At 38.9% G+C, this 19,767-nt stretch overlaps 2 protein-coding genes across 2 annotated transcripts; both read right to left on the bottom strand.

Moving 5' to 3' along the window:
* Positions 1 to 2,237: 2,237 nt before the first annotated feature.
* On the bottom strand, positions 2,238 to 12,383 carry stxbp2 (syntaxin binding protein 2). The gene is made up of 19 exons (XM_084570543.1): positions 12,343 to 12,383; positions 10,042 to 10,091; positions 9,864 to 9,945; positions 9,535 to 9,611; positions 9,348 to 9,423; positions 9,098 to 9,201; positions 8,124 to 8,272; positions 7,960 to 8,044; positions 7,237 to 7,367; positions 7,004 to 7,111; positions 6,688 to 6,745; positions 6,504 to 6,569; positions 6,247 to 6,327; positions 4,960 to 5,101; positions 4,706 to 4,812; positions 4,512 to 4,610; positions 4,337 to 4,422; positions 3,023 to 3,183; positions 2,238 to 2,933 (listed from the first exon to the last, which is right to left on the bottom strand). Exons 1-19 carry the CDS (start codon positions 12,377 to 12,379, stop codon positions 2,845 to 2,847), a joined length of 1,788 nt encoding a protein of 595 aa, XP_084426669.1. The 5' UTR covers positions 12,380 to 12,383; the 3' UTR covers positions 2,238 to 2,844.
* A 3,104-nt stretch (positions 12,384 to 15,487) lies between these two features.
* On the bottom strand, positions 15,488 to 18,998 carry LOC311506760 (protein tyrosine phosphatase domain-containing protein 1; the record flags this gene model as incomplete). The annotated part of the gene is made up of 12 exons (XM_084570826.1): positions 18,768 to 18,998; positions 18,588 to 18,668; positions 18,126 to 18,244; positions 17,680 to 17,817; positions 17,274 to 17,545; positions 16,873 to 17,166; positions 16,500 to 16,754; positions 16,295 to 16,411; positions 16,106 to 16,207; positions 15,930 to 16,010; positions 15,712 to 15,822; positions 15,488 to 15,610 (listed from the first exon to the last, which is right to left on the bottom strand). The coding sequence occupies exons 1-12, from the start codon at positions 18,956 to 18,958 to the stop codon at positions 15,488 to 15,490; spliced, it is 1,884 nt and encodes a 627-aa protein (XP_084426952.1). The 5' UTR covers positions 18,959 to 18,998.
* Between the last annotated feature and the right edge of the window lie 769 nt (positions 18,999 to 19,767).

Consider the following 19,767-nt stretch of genomic DNA (forward strand, 5'->3'; position numbering starts at 1 on the left):
CATTTCAGGATCTGGTAAGACAAATTGAAAATATCAAATAATACGGTGTCTAAATCTGGCTCTGTCAGAAAGAAATGCCGGATGTTGACAGAGGTATTTATGACTACAGCACAGTTGAACTCATGTATTGACCTGTGTTCAATGTAGTGGACTTTCTATCCGCGTGTTTGGGTGTACAGGGAGCACTCTTGCTAGGATCCAAAGAGCAGCACTGATCGTCCATACGTCCACGCTGGCCATGGGTGATCATATTCAAAAACCTTTGCTGTTCGTCATGCAATTCTTCCTTTTTTGGTTAAAATACAGGGATTTTATTTTGACACGATGAGAATGGACAACATTTAATACTGTATTATCAAGCATGTCCGTGGACGAAATGTGTCATAGTCAAGACAATGACCCAGCTGGACCGAACTTACCTTATTAGAACTGGAGTTGGCACGCTCAGATGGAATTGGTAATTGGTGTCCTGGTACCACCAGAAGCCTCCTGTTTCTATCTGGAGTACTCTCAGTCAAAGAGATCTGAGGTGCAGAGCCATGGTGGTTATTACTTCCAGGTTCCTGAGAAAACAAGTCATACCTTAGAGTAGATTTTGTTTATTCATTCATTATACCCCTATCCAGGTGCACTCAACTTTTACGATCTGTAGCCTAATACCTGGTAGTTAAATCCAGGCAATGACACCCGCGGGTCTAAGTGTTGTCCATGTTTTTTGTCAGATGTATGGGATAATTTCTCTTTGCTTGAGTCTGTGGGGAGAAGGAGTGAAATCATCAATAAACAGTATGTCAAAAGACAAACAAAGCACATGGCAGATTATATTTGTACTTTCGCAACCTGTAGGTGTAGTTTTTATGTGTGCAGTCTTAGCAGGACTCAAAGTGCAGCACTGTTCATCCATTCGTCCACGCTGTGCCCGACTCATTATGTTCAGGAACTGCTCCTGCTCCTGTTCCTGTTGAAAATTAGATATAAAAATGGAAAAAATTTATTGTAGTTCCTAAACAAGGTCAAATGTAAATCTTAGTGTAAAAAATTATTATTCCTAACAGTAGGTCTCCATATCTCAGTCTTGGAACAAGTGATGGCCACAATGTAAAGTATGTATGTGATGTAATGAAATGCAACATCATGACAATTTACCTACTATGGACAAGCATAAACAATATAACATCTAATATTTAGTTTGAATACTTTGGAGAATTAAGATACAATTCTGTATGAAATATTTCAAAATAAGTAAATACACATCTTAACATTATAGATTTCCAACTACATATTTAATTACAAACCAATATGATGATCTTACCAGTACAATGTCAGTTGCTTCCGATTTTGAGTCTACTTCGGCAGCTGCCATTGAAAAATGATACAAAAACAAAAGCCTCAAACTGAAAATTAAGTAAACTGCAAAGCAGTGTTACAGCTCCTGTTACTAGAGAAAATATATTCAGTACTTGTTCAACAGAACTGTTGTGTGAAAAATGGAACTGTTGATAGTGATAAATGGTACGCCAAATGAAGTCTGGATATGACTGGGTAGAAGGCTTTTAAATAGAGTTAAGTCCTGTGTATTAACCCATAGCCATTAAGACCACAGCCAGTGCCCCGTTCTTGATATTACCATCTGTAATCCCAGATGAAAACATAATCCTCAGCATGGAGAGGGATGATCTTTTTCAATAGCAGGTGTAATGCTCTCCCTTTTGACCTCACACTTTATTTAAAGTTCATGTTTGCATTTAGATGCCACCACATTCTCATTATATGGTGAAAGTGCATATGCTCAGGCTGCGGGATCAACAGAACTGCCACTAATGTGATGAACTTATCAGTACGATGTAACTGTGCTTTTGCCAGTGAGGAAGAAAACCACAAAATGAAAAATTTAGATGAAATCAAATCAAATTACAATATGGAGTAAAAATGTAAATAAAAATTCAATAGTTTTTAATAATAAATAAATTGGTTTCTATATATAGATATAGATAACCAGGCTGCCCACCAGATAGAGAGAAAATCAAACACGGTTGAGGTAGCTTTCAGAAAAGATCTCTGTAATCTTTATAAACAATTATGAGCATGGACTCATTTCTCAACTTTGTTATCATTGTATGACAACTGTGAAATATGGTCGAAACTATGCGAGTTGAACTATTTCAACACACATTAAAAAAAAAATAATAATTTTATACAGACTGAAGGTCCTCTGGAAAACAAAACTCAATTTAAAGTGAATATTACGTTTCTTTTATTACTCATTTTGAACAAAAAGAAACAAACAACCACCACACATGCTCGCAGAAATACATTAAAGTACATGGTAAATGGGCAAGACTTTATAACACAACAGTTTAGACATTTTGTCCGAGATGAAATTTCCCAGAGGAGAGAAAAAAAAGGTACCAAGAGAGAAATATTGTTATCCTCTTAATGACACTTAATATGCAATATAAACTTCTATAGAGCTCCTTCCAACTACATTATACTTAAATAAGGTCTTTGATGTGAGATGAGTCTAGTTTTGCAGGAATTACGCCATTTCTGAGAACAAAAGCAAATAATAGCAACAGAAATAATAATCTGAACCAGAATAGTACAATCACAATAGTATAATAATCAATATATTATCAATGTCTAATTAAATATTTCAATCACAGCAGTATACAGAACCCAGTTCACAATAAGAAGACCATTCTAAAATAAAATAATTCATCACAAATGGCTACATCTAAAGTTTCTCTTCATATTTCACTTCAGATGTTTTGAGATGCTTAACAGCAAACAACCATCTCAAATGAAAGACTAAAGCCTTCCAGTGTGATCTCCCCCGCTGAAGGTTTATTTATTTAACAGATCGGGATTGGGAACTTGGTCTAGACTCTTCAGGTCATTGAGGAAGCTGGTTGGAGTCAGGATGTGAGACGACCCTGTCAAGGAGAAAATGATAGCTCTATTTAACAAAGAGGGAACTTTTTTCGGAGGAAACCGGTTGATCTCGTCAACATCAATTGCTTACCAATCAGCACTTCCCACTTCCCATCAGTGGCTCGAGTGACTTCATAAGCAGAACGCATCTCTGAGTGTGACATCCCGCCAATCACAAAAATAATGAGCCGAGGGCCAGAGCGATACTCTGTCGGAGATTTATTTTTGTGCCAGTGTCCAAACCGTGCGCTGCTGTTAAAGAATTAAAACAATAATTAAGCAACAAGTAACTATTATTAAAACCAACACCTGCTGGTTAGCGGTAAGATATCAATTTCAGACAACACTAACTACCGCAACTGACAACAATGCTTCCCCTTTTCTAAAATTATTGTCAAAAAAATTGACACAGATGAATAAATGTGAAAGTGAAAATCCTAAATATAATTAATTCTAGTGGTAGAATGTCTACTGTGGTTACAATCAGTTAACTCTCTGTCATGGCCTAGTTTATAGAGACAGTCTATATTTTAGTGTCATTATTAATGACTACTTATTTTTCATTGTGCACTTTACTTAAAAGCAGAAAAGCATGTGAGCAAGTGCATTATGCAGATTATGAGTGATCCCAAATCCAGGTTAGTAGTTTGTGTAAACACCACCATTATTCTGGGAATCCCAGCTCCAACTCACTTTGTCAAAAGCTTGGCTCCTGCTTATTTATAGGGATAAAAGCTTTAATATTAGGCATGACCGCCTGTCTAATATTGTGTAGGTCTCCCTTGTGCTTCCAAAACAGTTGTGACTCATCAGAGAATGGACATGGGCCTTTGGAGGGTGTCCTGTGGTGTCTGGTAACAGAATGTTGTTAGTGGGGGCCTTTGGGTCCTATGGGTTGAGGGGAGGGGCCTCTGTGGATCATCCCACAGATTCTTGATCAGTTTGGGATCCAGACATTTGGAAGCCACGTCAACACCTTGTGGTTTTTTTTTGAGCTGTTCCTAAACTGTTTTTGTGTGTGTGCCTGTGTCAGGCTGCATCCTGCTGGGGATGGCTGCTGCCATCAAGGAGTGTCATTGCTATGGGGTGGGGGTGTCTGGTCTGGTCTAGGTGGGTGCTACATGTCTAAGTAACATCCACATGAATGGCAGGTCCAAAAGTTTCCCAGCAGAACATTGGATTGTCACAAGATGGTCAATGTTATTTACTCCACCTGGTATTAATGTTGTGGCTGATCGACTGGTGTATATTTCCAGTTTATATATTATAATCTTCAGACAACATCTTCTCCCGAAAATGCTGTTTATTGGTGATTAACATTTTTATATGCGTCTTCATACATTTGAACTATGATAAAGTAACTATGTGCTTTTCAAAATAATTATTTTCTGTTTCTAGCACCCACCTGACTGTGGTCTGAGTTGTGTTGATGGGAACAGGATCAGTAATGAAAGGCCACTGCTTTCTGTCCAGTTTGTCTTCTATGGCATTCTGTGATACAGAAACAAAGTGGGAAAAACTAAAAGCAAAACTTAACAGGTGCGCCAGCTACATTGGAAATCTCACTTAGGTAATAATACCTCCATGATGTCCTTGATGATGGGTGTCCATCTGGAAAGCTGGTATGTGCTTTCTGTGCGCTCCTTACGCTCCGACAGGTTTTTCCCAGCATTGCGGCCCTAACAAACAAGATGATGTCCATAACAAATACTGAGGGGGGAACATTTACACAAAAACACTGTAAGTGTAACTAAAATATAATAAAGTCATTTACCCCAGATATAATATTACAGCCCAGGTTCTGCATGTTGGTGATAATGTTGTGTTCGCCCTGTATGTTTGCATGCTGGATGAGCTTATTGAGGTTCTCCTCTCCGATGCCTAAAGGATACCAGCACAGTACTTTGAGTAACAAATTCCTTGTCAATCTATGCCTAATCAACAATCACACACAAGTACGCTTTGGCAAACAAACAATATTAGCTCTTAAAAAGAGTCAAATGAGAAAGAACTCTGACATGAACACACCGTTTTTCTTGTGGAATATGTACAGCAGTATGATGCGGATTTTGTCGTAGGTCTCAATTTCATTGTTGAGGAGCACAGGGACAATGCACTTCATGGCGTCTTTCAAAGTTTCCCCTTCTGCATTTGCTCCCATTGCCAGGTCCTGTGAAAGACATTTGTGGTTAACAATTAACTGGTTACGAAATCTCAATCATCAACTCAAGTCAGCTGACAGCCAGTTGACACAGTTACTCATGCAACACCATCATTCACATGCTAATCTACCTTAAAGCTGATGCTAGTGTTTCATGCAGTGAACAGAAAAAGACCACAGTCTGAGGGTGCACAGTAAACTTCGAGTGATACATTTGTAATCCATTAACAGCAAATATTGGCCACTTGACTTAGGCTTTTATACTTACATCAAGCTCTGGGATTTCTCTTTAATGCCTTGTCGATGCCAATCAACAACAAACTTTTTTATGAGCAACTGAAAGATCATTTTGTTGACAATATGACACATATCCATTTGCATTACTGGGCTGCCCAAACAATGCAGACCACTTGAACAAATGACAGCTGACAGAGAACTGTTGCCGTTTGGATGAGACTTTTCGCCTTAGAGCCAAAACATGCCAACTGGATTAAAGAGGCAGCTTTCAGACATGCTGACAATCCATTAGTGCTGTCGAGTGATTTCCTAATAAAAAAGGCCCCGTTAACACTTGCATCGTATAATGCTATGACTATGCATAGCTTATCGTTTCCAGCGTGCTTGGGACTCATTTGATGCAGGACTAAATGTGGCAGAATACTTCCCCTCGGGGAGACAAAGCATGTAAGGCATATACAAACAACACACAGGGATTTGGCACTAGTCTGGTCTGTGGATTGACCTGGCTGGTGGAAGGATTTCCACAGTACTAAGAGCGTACATGTGCGTTATTAAATGCCTTTACGTTCACGGTAATGACAACTTTTCAGCATTTCCGTGGACAGCTAGATGAAAGCTGACATCCGGTATCAAGGTTCTTATGCAATATTACGATTATTCTCTATTAAATAACACCAGACCATGTCAGTGGCATATCCCAGAGGATAAGACATGAAGACATTGAGGTCACTTAGTGTGCAATATGAGTGGAATAATTCCATGTCAGACATTCTCTATATGATAATTAGTGTCAATGTAACACAGTCAGATCCTTTAGTTGATCCCCTGAAATATAAATGCTACAGGGTGAAATGTTGTTTTTCCAACAATGCATTAGCAAACAGTGCTTCATTTAAGAGTGTTCTTCATTTCACCTGCTCCACTTCACAAAGCTTATCAAGAGAGGCCTTGAATTTCTTCATACAGGCTTCAGCCAGGTGCAAGTGAGTTGAGTACTGTGAAGACAATTGTGAAAAGATTTTTTATTAATACATCTGTATTATATGTATCTATGTATCTATGTGTGTGTATATGTATATAAACACACATATATATATACACACACACATATATATATAGATAGATATAGATATAGATATATACCACCAAATGGTAAAAAGATCTCACTCACCATGCTCAGCTCCTTCTGATACTGTGGCATCTTCTTTAACATCTGAGAAAGATCTTTTAAGTTGGCCTAAAATGCAAAACTTTTTTAAGAAACTGGACACAACAACAGCCAAAACAGTCATGCTCTACCACAGGCATCTGTTATAACTGAAATCTAGTTAATGCAAATACAGGGAAAGACTCACATTGTCAGTGCACATTCGCTTGCTCTCACAAAAGGTGCGAAGAAGATCTGTCACTTTCCTGTAAAAATTTGTTTACAACATTAGTAGCGCATATTAATTGATTAATTCTGAAAAAGTTGGATTTAATGTGAATTATTATTTTAATTATCACTAGAATTATTTGGCAATGAGTAATAAACAATTTCTTACTTTGATAACACACAAAAAGTGCTTTTTTTAAGGAGAATCTCAAAACCAATTAAAGCAGCTGATTAGAACTTGCTGAAAAGGGTGACAGTGACACCCCACAATGGAAAAGTAAGTTGGGAAAACTTACTTGGTGACATCTGCGATGTGCATGTGTCTGAGCTGAACCCAGAGCTCATCGTCTTCGTCCAGTAGCACTTCTCTTTGCTTTGAATTCCCGATGCCGGTTGTCTGATAACTTAATATAAATCGAGCCCACACGTACATACAACATCAATGATTATAGAGGAATGTAAAGCCAAAAATTGTACATGAACCAAGCAAAGCAAATGGAGCCGTATTTATATTACAATGTTCACTCACGTATAGATGTCCTGTTTGATATCAAGCAAATCGTAAGCCATTGCTTGAAAGGTCAACTCATGCAGGATGGGCGAGATGGGATCAAACCCACGATCAACAATCAGTAGTTGAGATCGAGCCTTATCTGGACCCTAAAACAGGAAACATGAGCAATATTATCTCATGATAATGAAATAACTGATTTATTCCACACAAAAAAAGGATCCAGTCTACAGAACACATGAATCATAAAGCCCTTGCATGTTTTGTAGATCTGTCATGCAGTGAAAGTTTCAAATAAGTTACATTATCGTCTGATGCAGCACTTCAGCCAACTTTTATGTTAAGTACAGTAAGCAAAAATACAGAGAATGCTTAGACAGAATATGCACTTCAGATGTGTGAAGAGTGAAAAGAGAATAGCAATACATGCCTGTTAAGACCCAACTCAGGAGCAAGGAAATGCCAGCTAAGAAAGACAGAAAAGAAGAATGGAAAAACAGGAAAGATCCAGCAAGGCATGAGAAAAAGATAATCAACAGGAAATAAAACCCAGAAACCACAGAAATGTCCACCATCTGGCGAAGAGCTGCAGAATCAGAGAGGAAGTTCATAGTGTTATATGGAAAAGTTGATTTAGCAGAGAAAATGTAAATGTAAAAAACTTGTTTCCCATTTACAAAGAAATGTATTGATACAGGGGAGCAACAACTGGTGTGGGTGGTGACCTCTGCTGTTCCTAACCTCTCCCATGCTTGGGTTTTCAGCTTTGTGAGCAGTAAGGCGATGGCAGACCTCCTCAGCTAATTTAGCATTCTCCTCGGGTCCCCTAAAAGACAGTGTCATACAACTTTGAATCAGCATGTAAATTCCACAATAAACTAAATTCAAAAGCAAGGCATTCATACTTGCGGTAACGAACGGCAGGGTACTCCTTCAGGGTGTCACACAGGGTCGCGATCTGTTCCGCCAAATTTTCTATAGTTTTTTGCTTTTGCTCATTTGGCTTAGAGCTGTAGAAGGAGTATAAGCAGGTTGGGTCATCCAAGGAGAATACCTGCAGGAGGGAGAGAGAGATTGAAGTTTGTCAGCATTTGGTCATACACGTTTCACAACTGTGCTGTTTAATATTTTTAATTGACTAAAATATAAATGAAGGAAAATATTGTGTGTAATGTGAGAGGTACTGGTGGAAGTAATAAACCCGCAGGAAATAACGATTCTATAATTCTTTTAGCTAGAGATATTTTCTTTCAACTCCATCACTCAATTTTACAGCCTGCTACCTGTCTTGTTTTAGTGTTTATTGACTCATGTTGAAATGCTGGATTATACACTGTACTTATTTTTTTTCTCCTACACTCACGATCCTACGGAATCACTTTATGGAGCATTTGGCATGGCAACTGGTAGTCATCGTGCGGTCATATCCTGTTTCTATAGTGTCAACTAAAATGAAACTTATCAGAAAAATTGACACTGCATGCATCAGCATTATATTAACTACCTAAAAATTAGGGAAGCTATCCTAAGTTATTTGACGTGTATTTTAATGTTTTAGTTTGGCCCAATACTGCAGCCAGTCACTAGGGGGAGCTCTACTTGCTTTGGCTTCACTTTTGAGGAGCTTCTCCGCAATTCACCTTGATTTACAGTGAATGGATTCTGCCCCCAACAGCTCAAGTGAAAACACACGGAAAAAAACCCTGTATGCTATTTGCCCAAAGCCAACTGGAGACAACCCTGACAACTAGCTGTTGAATAAAGACCATATTTAGTAGCTAGAGCCGTGTAATTTATTGAGGCACTGTTGGAAACCAAAACAGCTAAAACAAAAGTGAATAAAATAATCCATTTGGATTAATAGGACAAAAATACCCACCTGAGACTCATATGGCAGGAAAGCAACGCTGATCTCTTTTAAAGTCTTGGCGACCTTGGCAACTCTAGATTTGCCTATCGCTGCAAAGAGACTATCTGGGCAAGCTATAGAAGTTAAAAAAAAAAAAAGTAATGGGAATTGGTTAATTTAATTACTTCATATATTCTGTAGCTGAAAACATTGCACACAGTGCCCCTGAAGACAAATAAATACATTTCCTATATTATACGGTATATGATTGCAATCTTACTGTCAGTGAAGAAGATGTGTGCTGCTTTGTAAGTAAAGGCCATGTCTTTGAAGTCGTTAATGAGCGCCTCAACCGACTGTGAGAGAAAAGATGTTTCCATTTAAAATATTGAGAATATGCAAAATCTTACTGAACAGAGGTTTCGAACATTAAAAGAGGGAAGTCAGAGGAAACTGCAACAGCTAACCTTCTGCACTGGTGAAATCAAATAAATGGCCTCCAAACTGGAGATGGGCTCCCTGCGTTTATTGATGTCTTCCACAACTGGAAAAAGAAAAAAAGAAGAGATAAGTATGCGACTTCCCCCTAAACAATCTGACTTAAACTATGTCATGTAAAAAAAATCAATATAATCTTCATGAAAAATGAAATAGTGATGAGCAAATGAGAGCATACTTCATTTGAGCTACTCCAGCTCCGAGCATGTATTGGAAATATCCCTGCAAAATGTTAAGTGGTCTCTCATTTACACAAGTGCTCTAAGTACAAAAGACCATTAATTATCTTTCTACTTACTGGTCACCCCCTCTGCCAAAATGTCAGACATCTTGCAGCAAGAGGACAGAATCCGCATGCTCATGTGATCCACAATAAGAACCTAAAGAAAAATAGAAGATAATCAGGGGTTACAAATTCAGTGTGACAAAGTAAGGATTATTAGGGAATGTCTTAACTCTTAATGGGCGACTGTTACCTTCCATTCTCCATCCTTCTTAACACTCTTGATGACCCCATTAAGTATTTCTGTTGAAGAGATGGGAAAAGATGCATATATGAATAAAGACCATATCAGTTACCTCTGAGGAATCACAGCAATAATACTTGCTAATTCTTCTTGATGGTTACAGTTTAGTCACTGTAAGGACAGGACCAAGAGAAAATTCAAATTGAAATGTTATGACAATTCATTAATAAAATAAATAATAAAAGGCTAGTAATAAGTTATGTGTGTACAACACCAGAAACCAGGAACTTTTTGAAACAGCCCCATGGTTAGCACTTGTGTTGACAGATTCGGTTTGGTGCAACTTCCTGGTGTTATACTGCCGAGACTACAGTGAATGAAGATCAGACAACAACATACTTGTTCCAGTGACTGCGTATGCACAATAGCTGAGGTGTGTTACTGAGCTTTTCCCTTAATGTATTTTTTTTTTTTTTTTTTTTTTACAGTGGATGTGTTCCACCTGGCCCAAATGTCTCCAAAATCAAACAAACCTTGAGGGTAAAAGAGTTATTTCACAAAGTAGATTTTTTTTTTCATTAGGATATAGGTGGCTTACCACAGCAGCTACATAATTTCCTCATAGACACAATGACACTATGTCATGAATCCCTAACTCTCAACTGACAGTTTCTTCTAAAAGTGGACAGAAAGAAGGAATATGGGGAAAACACCAATGTGATATCATGTTCTTCACTCCACTTCCTTGTATGATTGCATCAAAGACACAGCAGCATCCCCATGACAAACAACTCATTGCTATACCAGTCTTGTTTTTGCATCAATTGACTTGCTAATTAGTTCCTTATGACAACATCACACATCTAAGTTAGCACTTTATAAAGACAAACATTAATGCTCTTTACACCCCGGTTAACTATTCATGTATTCACTGTATAATCAATTGTTTCAAAATGTTTTCATTGGACACTGCATATATATTTATTTCTGGTTCAGGACGGTTGATGAAAGAAATGAAAATAATTGACCTAATAATTTTCCTTTTCCCATAAAAGTTTTCATCCTTTGATGACAGAGGTCTCACTGATACTTTTTCCATAGAGGGAAATGGAAAAGATGACTACTTGTTATGTAATATGTCACGCCACCACACCATGTTAGCAGCCAAGTTTATGTTTTTATGAAATGTACCAAAATATCTGCATGCAAACTTGTCTTGACGTCTGTCTTGCTTGTGACAGCACAGTGTATTGGACCTTGAGTTTATAAATAATGATGGTAGGTTTTATATGACATTTTCAACATTAACAAGAGAAACGCCCTCTGCATGCAAATCTCTTAACTCAGCTTGTGTTTATTTATTTATTTACTAGGGGACATTTAAAAGTGAAGAAATGGAAAAACAGAGGAGCCGATTCCAAAACTCACAAAATAAGTAGGATACAGGTCTTGTACGGACAAACAGCAAGTCAGACAGCTGACTGATTTTTCAAATATACAAGGGCTAAGTTAGATGCCAGTAAACACCCGATGCTTATGAGTGACAGAGGCGTGTTCACTATAGTCCTATTGAATACAATAACAGTATGTACAAACTCAGACATCTTATTAATTAATATAAATAAATATAAGCTATTAGGAACAATAAAGGCAATATATATCATTAGCTACAATTAAAGTTGTATTAAAGAAAAACCTTCAAAACATTGTTCGATAACATCATTGAAAGAACATTAGTAGCTCCTATTTGTTATATAATTTAACGTTACTTGTTAAACGAACGAATACACCTGCAGAAAATGATTATCTTATAAAAGTTGTGATTTAGCTGAAACTGTGGTTTTGGTCGCTTGTAGAGTAAATGTCACATCTGATTTGGTTCATGACAGGCGAAGATACTGAACTTCCTTTTACTTTAGCTAGCTAGCGTTAGCCTACAACTTGGACTGTCACAACATTTTCCGACACTAATGTCGCGATGTTTTGTCTGGACCTCTGCCACCGCGGACAAAAACAAACCACAGCTTCCACACAGAAAATCTTTCTGCGAACACATGGAATACATAAACATTACCCTTTACCCGTGCCTTATTGGGCGAATACATTATATCGGTAATGTTAGCATATTAATTGGGAGTGAAGCAGGAAGAAACATTTGGTGTACCGACGTCCCCAACGAGGTTTTGTGTTAAAACTTGATCGTCAGTCCTCCAATTGACAACGAGGTAAGTGTCAAAGTCAAACAAAATGTCTATTTAAGTTGTAATAAACTTTTAAAGCCAATTAAGTTACAACAAATGTGTCACTTACTTTCCCCGACTACCGCTTTCAGCCCACTCGGTGCCATCTTGACAGCAGTCTACTGCTGGGGAGTCAGTCACTTCCTTGTGGCTTTTGACAGGAAAATATCGCCCCCTACTGTCAGATACTATAACTACAAGAATGACATGCAGTTCCCACAAGTTCATGTTGTAACTTCTACGGAAGTGTATGAACAAATACCAAACAAATATATTAAACTACATTAATTCTGATTTCATTTAGTCTTAAACAATACCAGTATGATGGGATTCAGTGTAACCAGTAATTAATTATGGTAGATTTGAGATAACATAAAATAAGATAATCCTTTATTTATCCCACAGTAGGGAAATCTACAGGGTTGCTGCAGCACACAGTGTGCACATGAGATTCAAAATTAAACATTAAATAAGTAGAAAAAAATAGAAAATTGAATGCAATAGAAATAGAATGTATGCAAACATACAGTAAGTTATTGAGAGAATACAGATATGTAAAGATAACATTTTATCTCACATCTTCCATCACATGGAATAGTATTCATTAATTTATCGCATCATAAAACACTTTAATACTTTTGTTTCAGTTTGACATTCAAAATGAATGGCAGCTATGAAAAAGGAAACAGCTGCAAGAAGGAACTACGCACACTGTCATAAGTGCCCTGGAGAGAGAGACTGTGAAACATTCAACTGGCCACTGTCCGATGCCAAATATATTTGAGGGTATCATCTCATGAGCCTTGAGGAAAACGTGTCAACACTTCATCACAATGGATGAAAAGTTCAGCAGCTGGCTGGTTGTTATAGGGACACATCCAAGATAAGAGTGCCGCCAAGACAAGCGCATAGTCCTCTCAGATCATACTTCACAGAGCATAGACAGTTGTGCTCTTCTGAAAATGCTCATTCAAATGATTTATGAACTCCTATTTTTAAGAATGTGAGAACATGTGTTATCTCTTAAAACAAATTGTTTCCAGGTGGTGTGCAGTACATCAACATTCACCCTAAGAGAAACAGTTTGATACAGTGTGACGAGCACCAAAACTACAGGTGTTGTAAGAGAAGTGCGTTAACCTTTTACATTGTGATTTTGTTAAAAATGTCCATCGAGTCAAATTAGTAATCATTCTGCCATAATGTGGCCTCTTTAGCTTTAAATGTATAATGTGGATACATACTGTAGGATGTGAAAATATGCACTGATATAAAAACACAAGGTTATCAAGTGGGCAATTAAAATCTGCAGTTTCAGTCCAACATTGTGTTGAGCTTGCAGTCTCTTCTACCTTGCCAATGCTACTGACCATAGGACCAGCTCCATCCAGCCCCAAGGTGACAAGTCCAGAGAGGAATTTTGCACGGCGCCATGACACACCTTACCTTGATTCTGAAGAGATTCATCACACCACTAATAATAATTGCTGGTCACATTGAATCCCATCTCATAGGGTATGTATTTGTGGCTGATCCCTTGAGGTGCAGAAAAACCAGCATCTTGTAAGCACCTATTGGCACTATGTTCCTTGTTGTGAGTTCTCTTTCCTAGACTTTCCAGAGGTATATAGTAGAGTTAGACTGGTGAGCCTGCTACTGTTGCTGGATAAACAAGCTTCACGGTCCTTGAATGTGGCCACTGCTTTTTCCCTTGCAAAAGCCAACAACAGCAGTGGACAATTTGTACAGTTAAGGCAACTTGGCAGACTGGCACTTTCTTCCAAGAGTCCTGATTTCCAACCTGTTGTTGGAAAACAAATGTCAGGGGGGCTGCACCCCTGTGTCAATCTCAGATCTCTGAATAAGGCTGGGATTCCCAACAAATACCTATTGCCTACAGTGGGCAAACTCCCTGCCAAATTTCAAGGCTCGTCTGTGTTCTCAAAACTTGACCTTCGCCAGGGCCACTTAAAGGTTCCTCTCTATCCAAGCAGCCACAACCTGATAGCTTGTCTGATAGGCAACCTAGGGCCTGGCATTTAACATCAGCGCCACCTATGGTGTTACATTCCCTGAAAAAGTCTTGTGGATGATGGAAGTAATACAGTATGGAACAAGGATGCTGCCAAGGTGGCCCACTGGCAAATGGCAGCAGCTTCTCTCCGAGTCTCAGGCTCTCTGATTGAGTGCAACCAGGTGTACTCAGTCACCATGAGGGAGGGGCAGTACCCAGGCACACACAGCACAGGAGAGACAAGGCACCCAAACATAAATGGCAGGGAGCTTTAGGAGGTGCTGTGAAATAAAAGCTAAATATGCCATGTAAACACTCTAACCTACAGTTCACATACAGTGCATGATGTTCATAATAAATAAATAGGTACAAAGTGTTTGTAACCAGTTTGTATTAACCTGCTAGCAATAACGTGAAGTATTTTACATTGTATTTAATGTAGATATTAAATAAATGCATTATATCAATGTCATTGTTGACTAAGTTTGACAACTGTCCCAGCATACTGTGCAGGTTAGGAGCATGGCACAGGTGAATTTGGCCAAAGGCTTTCTTAGGTATACCCAATTGACTTTGTTTCTTTAAACCCTACTTTGTTAACTGTTGTGGTTTCAAGAATATGCCATACAATGAGGTTAAACTAGTGTAAATACAACACTTAAATTGTTCATAAGACACAATACATGTTCAGAATGTTGTAAACACACAAATCTATCTGTATCATTTTATGATTAATGTATAGGGATAGGGATTACCACCTATTAATGGTGGTGACATGTGAATGCATGAACAAAAATATCACAAACACATTTTTTAGTGAACAAAGAGCAGTTAAAATAGAGCCACAGTGGAAGTCCACTATGTTATGTAGTTGGAACTTTATTTGCTATATCTAGAAAATAAATACATGCTCGGTATAAAGACAGCTGGTGTGAATCCACATCTATTGTGTACTTCTGATATTTCAAAAATGGGGGAAAGTAACAATGACCCGTGGATTGAGGCTCCAGCAGTATAATCTTGTCTGAGGTTTCACAAAAACTGCAACACACTCTAAAGTTAGTTGTTTGTTTGTTTTTGCTTTTTCCACAGCTGAAATGTTATTTTGTCATATAATTTTCACTCAAGTACCAGGATGAAACACTGGCAATTAAGAAAAAAAAAGCTCCATTAGCTTTTATTATGATATGGCCTCTCCTCTTCAAAGTGTGGCATTGGTGCTGCAGGCCCTTGTGAGGTATCTGTTGTTATGGAAGGTTTCTCCCAAACTGGCCTTCAACACTTTCATCAAAGGTGCAAGGGTCCCAACCTCCTCTTGAGGGCACTGTTGAGTAAAAAAAAAAAAAAGCAGAAATCATACAATTTAGGTCCTTATATTCAGGGCAGGAGTCATGCTTTGCTCACCATATTTCCACTCTGTCTTACCCTAGTAAGTGCCTGCATCAGTCGTTGGAGAATTGCATCCTCTCTGTGTGGACACAGACTGGCAACTGTACTCACACAGTTTAGCAGGCAAAAGATGGTGTGTCTCTGTGGCTGTAATGATGTAATACTTACAAATTGCATGTTTACCTTTGCCAAACAGTACAAAGGCTTTAATAATATTAAAGAGGCAAAGATGTTATTGTCACAATTTTCCTTACCTTCTTGAGCACACTGAGAGGTTTTCTGTTGTTTGCTCCAATACTCAGCTTTTCTACATCCTCAGGACTCAGGACAGGCTCCTTGTTGAAGATGGAAAAAACAGGATTGAGAAAGACATATTTTCCACAACATGGAAAGTTTGATCTGAAATTCCAATAACTGCAATGTCACTGACCCTTAACCTCTCCAGCCAGGTCCACAAGAGACAACTGAGAACATGAGGATCTGACTCTGTGACCAGCAGAGCCCAGCCACAGTCGCTGCTGTTCAGTTCTTCCTGTTGAAAAGGTGAACGGCAACAACAATTCAGTGACTTTAAAATAAAAGTGATGTGTTCTGATGTCAAATTAGAGTTTACTAGTACCTGCATTAGAGCTGATCTTTGCAGAATGGTTTCACCTGGAGGGCCATGCTCTGCCATTGCCTTAGCAACGGGACGAGCCATTGAGGCTGAGCCTGGATTATGCGGTTGCCTGCACAACTTTATATGACAGGGAACAGAATATTTAAGGAATTAATGCAATATTTTATCATTATATTATTATTATTTATTAATAAGCATATGTTACCTCAATATTGGAGCTGTATTTGGGAAGTGCCTTTTTAGCTGTGCACTTTGATTTGTTAGCACAGCTGCTGTTTGTTCTCATGCTAGACATTGGGAACCTGAGTGTATGAGATTCCTTTTTTGTAGCGTGATGGCCTGAAGAATATGTAGCAAAAACCGGACTAACTGGTCTCAGATTAGCCCTTATCCAATCCTGTACACACGAGTGCTTCTCATTTCCAAGTGGTGTAGTGCTGTATGGATTCAGCTCCTGGTCCTTCGGGACAGAATGCAACAAAGTAAGAAAAGCCTCTATTAACAGTCTTATAATACAGAGGGCATTCAGAACACCTATGTAAATGTGAATATATGATGGGAGATTTCACTTCATGTACTGTGAGCTTGCTGAGGTCAGAGTCGCTGTAGCTGCGTTTGTCCAGCAACACCTCTCTCTTCCTCTCTAAGAATCCCAGTGGCTCATCCCAGGAGGACACTGACCCTGAGCCTGACCATGAGCCCTTGTGAACTTGCCCTAGAACGGGTAGGTACTGTTTGGCCACAAGGGTCTCTTTCACAGTCCTGCCCAGGGCCCTGATTGCTGCCCTCTTCTCAAGCTCAGAATGGACCTCAGGAGGAGAAGGAAGACCCAGGGCCAAGCAGGAGAGACGGACACACAGAAGGTACACCACCTAATCACATGAGCAATAATAGGAGGTCAGAAAGGAGGAGAGGGTTAATTGTTCTGCAGTGCAGTGAGGTATGAGTCTTGCATGTAGTATAATGACAAAGTCCTGACCTTGGGCGTATGTCTGAGACTGCGGGCCTCCTGGCCATGCAGCAGTAGTGCTTGTCGGTTCAGGTATTGCTGCAGGGTGAAGTGGGCTCCATGCCGCAGGCCGAGGTCTGGGTACTGAACCAGCTGTGTGCCAAGCAGGCGAGCAAAGTCAAACACCTGGCTTATCTGCGCTCGGGTTTGAATAGAACGAGGCCGTTTAATCCGCACATAATGCACAGCCTCACTTGGGCTGATGCGCAGGGTGTAGATCAAGTAGCAGGCTATCAGGACACCTGTTGATTAGCAAGAACACAGCAGAGGCACACAAGCAAACATGCTAAGTGTACACAAGAGAATTATAAATGCACAAACTGATAGTCACAATATTTATATGAACTGTAGATAAAGCACATATGTTGAATTGTACCTGTCCTGCCCAGGCCTGCATGGCAGTGCACAGCCACCCTCCCTTCCTTCACTGCAAAGTCCAGAACTTTCACCCCATCAATTATGCCAACAAGAGATGAGACGGCAAAATCTGGCATGCCAAAGTTGTAAAAGTAAACTGCAAATAAAAATACGTATATATATGAATACGCCGATGTCTTATGCGTAATGTACAGTCATTTGAGTTAGCTGAGTTTACAGGCTGCCTGGTGAGAAATGCAGTACAGTACACATATATAATCCAACTAACAATTACTTGTGGCCATATTGGTATAAATCATAATGGTCTAAGCATAATGTTTGCTCACAACCTTTATTTATACATTCACTTGGTACAGATTTAACAAAGATAAGAATTGCTGGTTTAATTATTTAGTTTTAAAATACAATGAAATTTGTATTGTGTTCAGTGTGTCAAGAACCTACTGTCATTATCCATGAAGGTCTGTGGAGAGTATGTGAAACCACTTTCTGGGTCTAGGGGAGGTCCACAGTGAGCATGCTCTCCTGGGAGCTGCATGTTTATGATGGTTCTGATGTTTAACCTGGGAGAAGTCACAATCATGAGTAAAATGCTGTCTAATTTAATAAATAATATGTCCACAATATAGACTGCTAATGACATGGTTAAATGCCAATAGAAAGCAATGATGTGAGATGCCTTGTTCTAATTTTACCAAATTTATGAATTAAGAGGCTGTTTTCACCATTTGTGATCTTAATATGTTGCCCTGCTTTGTTTTTCATTAACTATGTATGCAGGTGGTTGAAAATGAGGTGCAGTGGTCGGGCTGTTTAAGAAGGTTCATAATTCCTACAGCTACACAATACCATGGATGTCTGTGCACTATTTAGACCAATATGACAATAATACTGAACAGCAGTTACCTTTGAAATTGATCTATAATGTTGTACTTCTCCATTAGATGATTGGATGGTCGTGCCATGGCAATTATGTCATCTGTCACCCTGGAATGGGAAGATGTTTCATAATCAATAAACTACCCTTTAATGTTTTTTCTATAAGACACATATCACAGAAACAAAACATTTATGAGACACTCTCACCAGGAGGAGAAAATGCCTCGAATAACTTGTTGGCTTAATTTCCAGCACTCTGGTCCCTCGTAGCGACAGTCTTTTCCTCCACATGCCAGCAGACAAAGGAGCTTGGGAGGGATCGCTTTCACCAGGTTTTCTCTGGCTTGGGAATAGGAGGCCCGCGGCACCGGTATGTGTGGAGTCAAGGTCGGCATCATCCTACAGAAGTGGAAACCCCCCCAAGTTTGGCCTGTCACACTGTAAAGGTTTAGGGCCCAGCCAGGCCAACTGGCAGCAGCACTTCTTGGCTATCTGGCCCTTGACAAAAACGCAGCTTTTAAAGGTGTTTTTCCAATTCAGGTGTTTTTATTCTAAACAGGCTGAACAAAAATAAAGACATCAGTTTTGTGTCGGCCCAAAGAATATCAAAAACAGCAGTGTATTTAGAATACAATAAACATATGATAATAAACATTCAAGACCATACTAAAATCTAAAACTTACCCTTTTGGTTATGTTGGACAATGAATCAATTAATCCCATTTAATGTATTTTCAGACTATAAGCCTGCTGAATTGTTAAGAAAACGGCTGATCAACAAAGCATGAAACTCATGTGCTCCTCTGTCTTGGCAAACCCTGGATACACACTCACAAAACTATGTGATGACCCAGCTCCACTAAGCCTGATTAGCTGTCATAAATACATTGGAACAGACGCTCATGTATTGTAGAAAGCCAATTATATTGTGCTTATACCTTCAACTACACACATAGTTAATGTCCTAATTACCTGGCTCTAGCTCTATAGATATTTTATTTGGTTAATGATATTTGGAAATTTAATTGTTTATCTCTGTCAATGGGGTTTATGCTTATTCTGTTACTCTAATGAGGTTAATATGTCCAGGTACCTTATCAAAACACACCATACCAACAAATATCTGAACTGATGTTATTATACTAAAGTTAAACAACGCTTGAAGGGGTATTTAGTAAAAGCTACTTAAAACTCTGGTTTCATAAAC

Source organism: Chelon labrosus (genome assembly GCF_963514085.1).
Source record: "Chelon labrosus genome assembly, chromosome: 21".
NCBI lineage: Eukaryota > Metazoa > Chordata > Actinopteri > Mugiliformes > Mugilidae > Chelon > Chelon labrosus.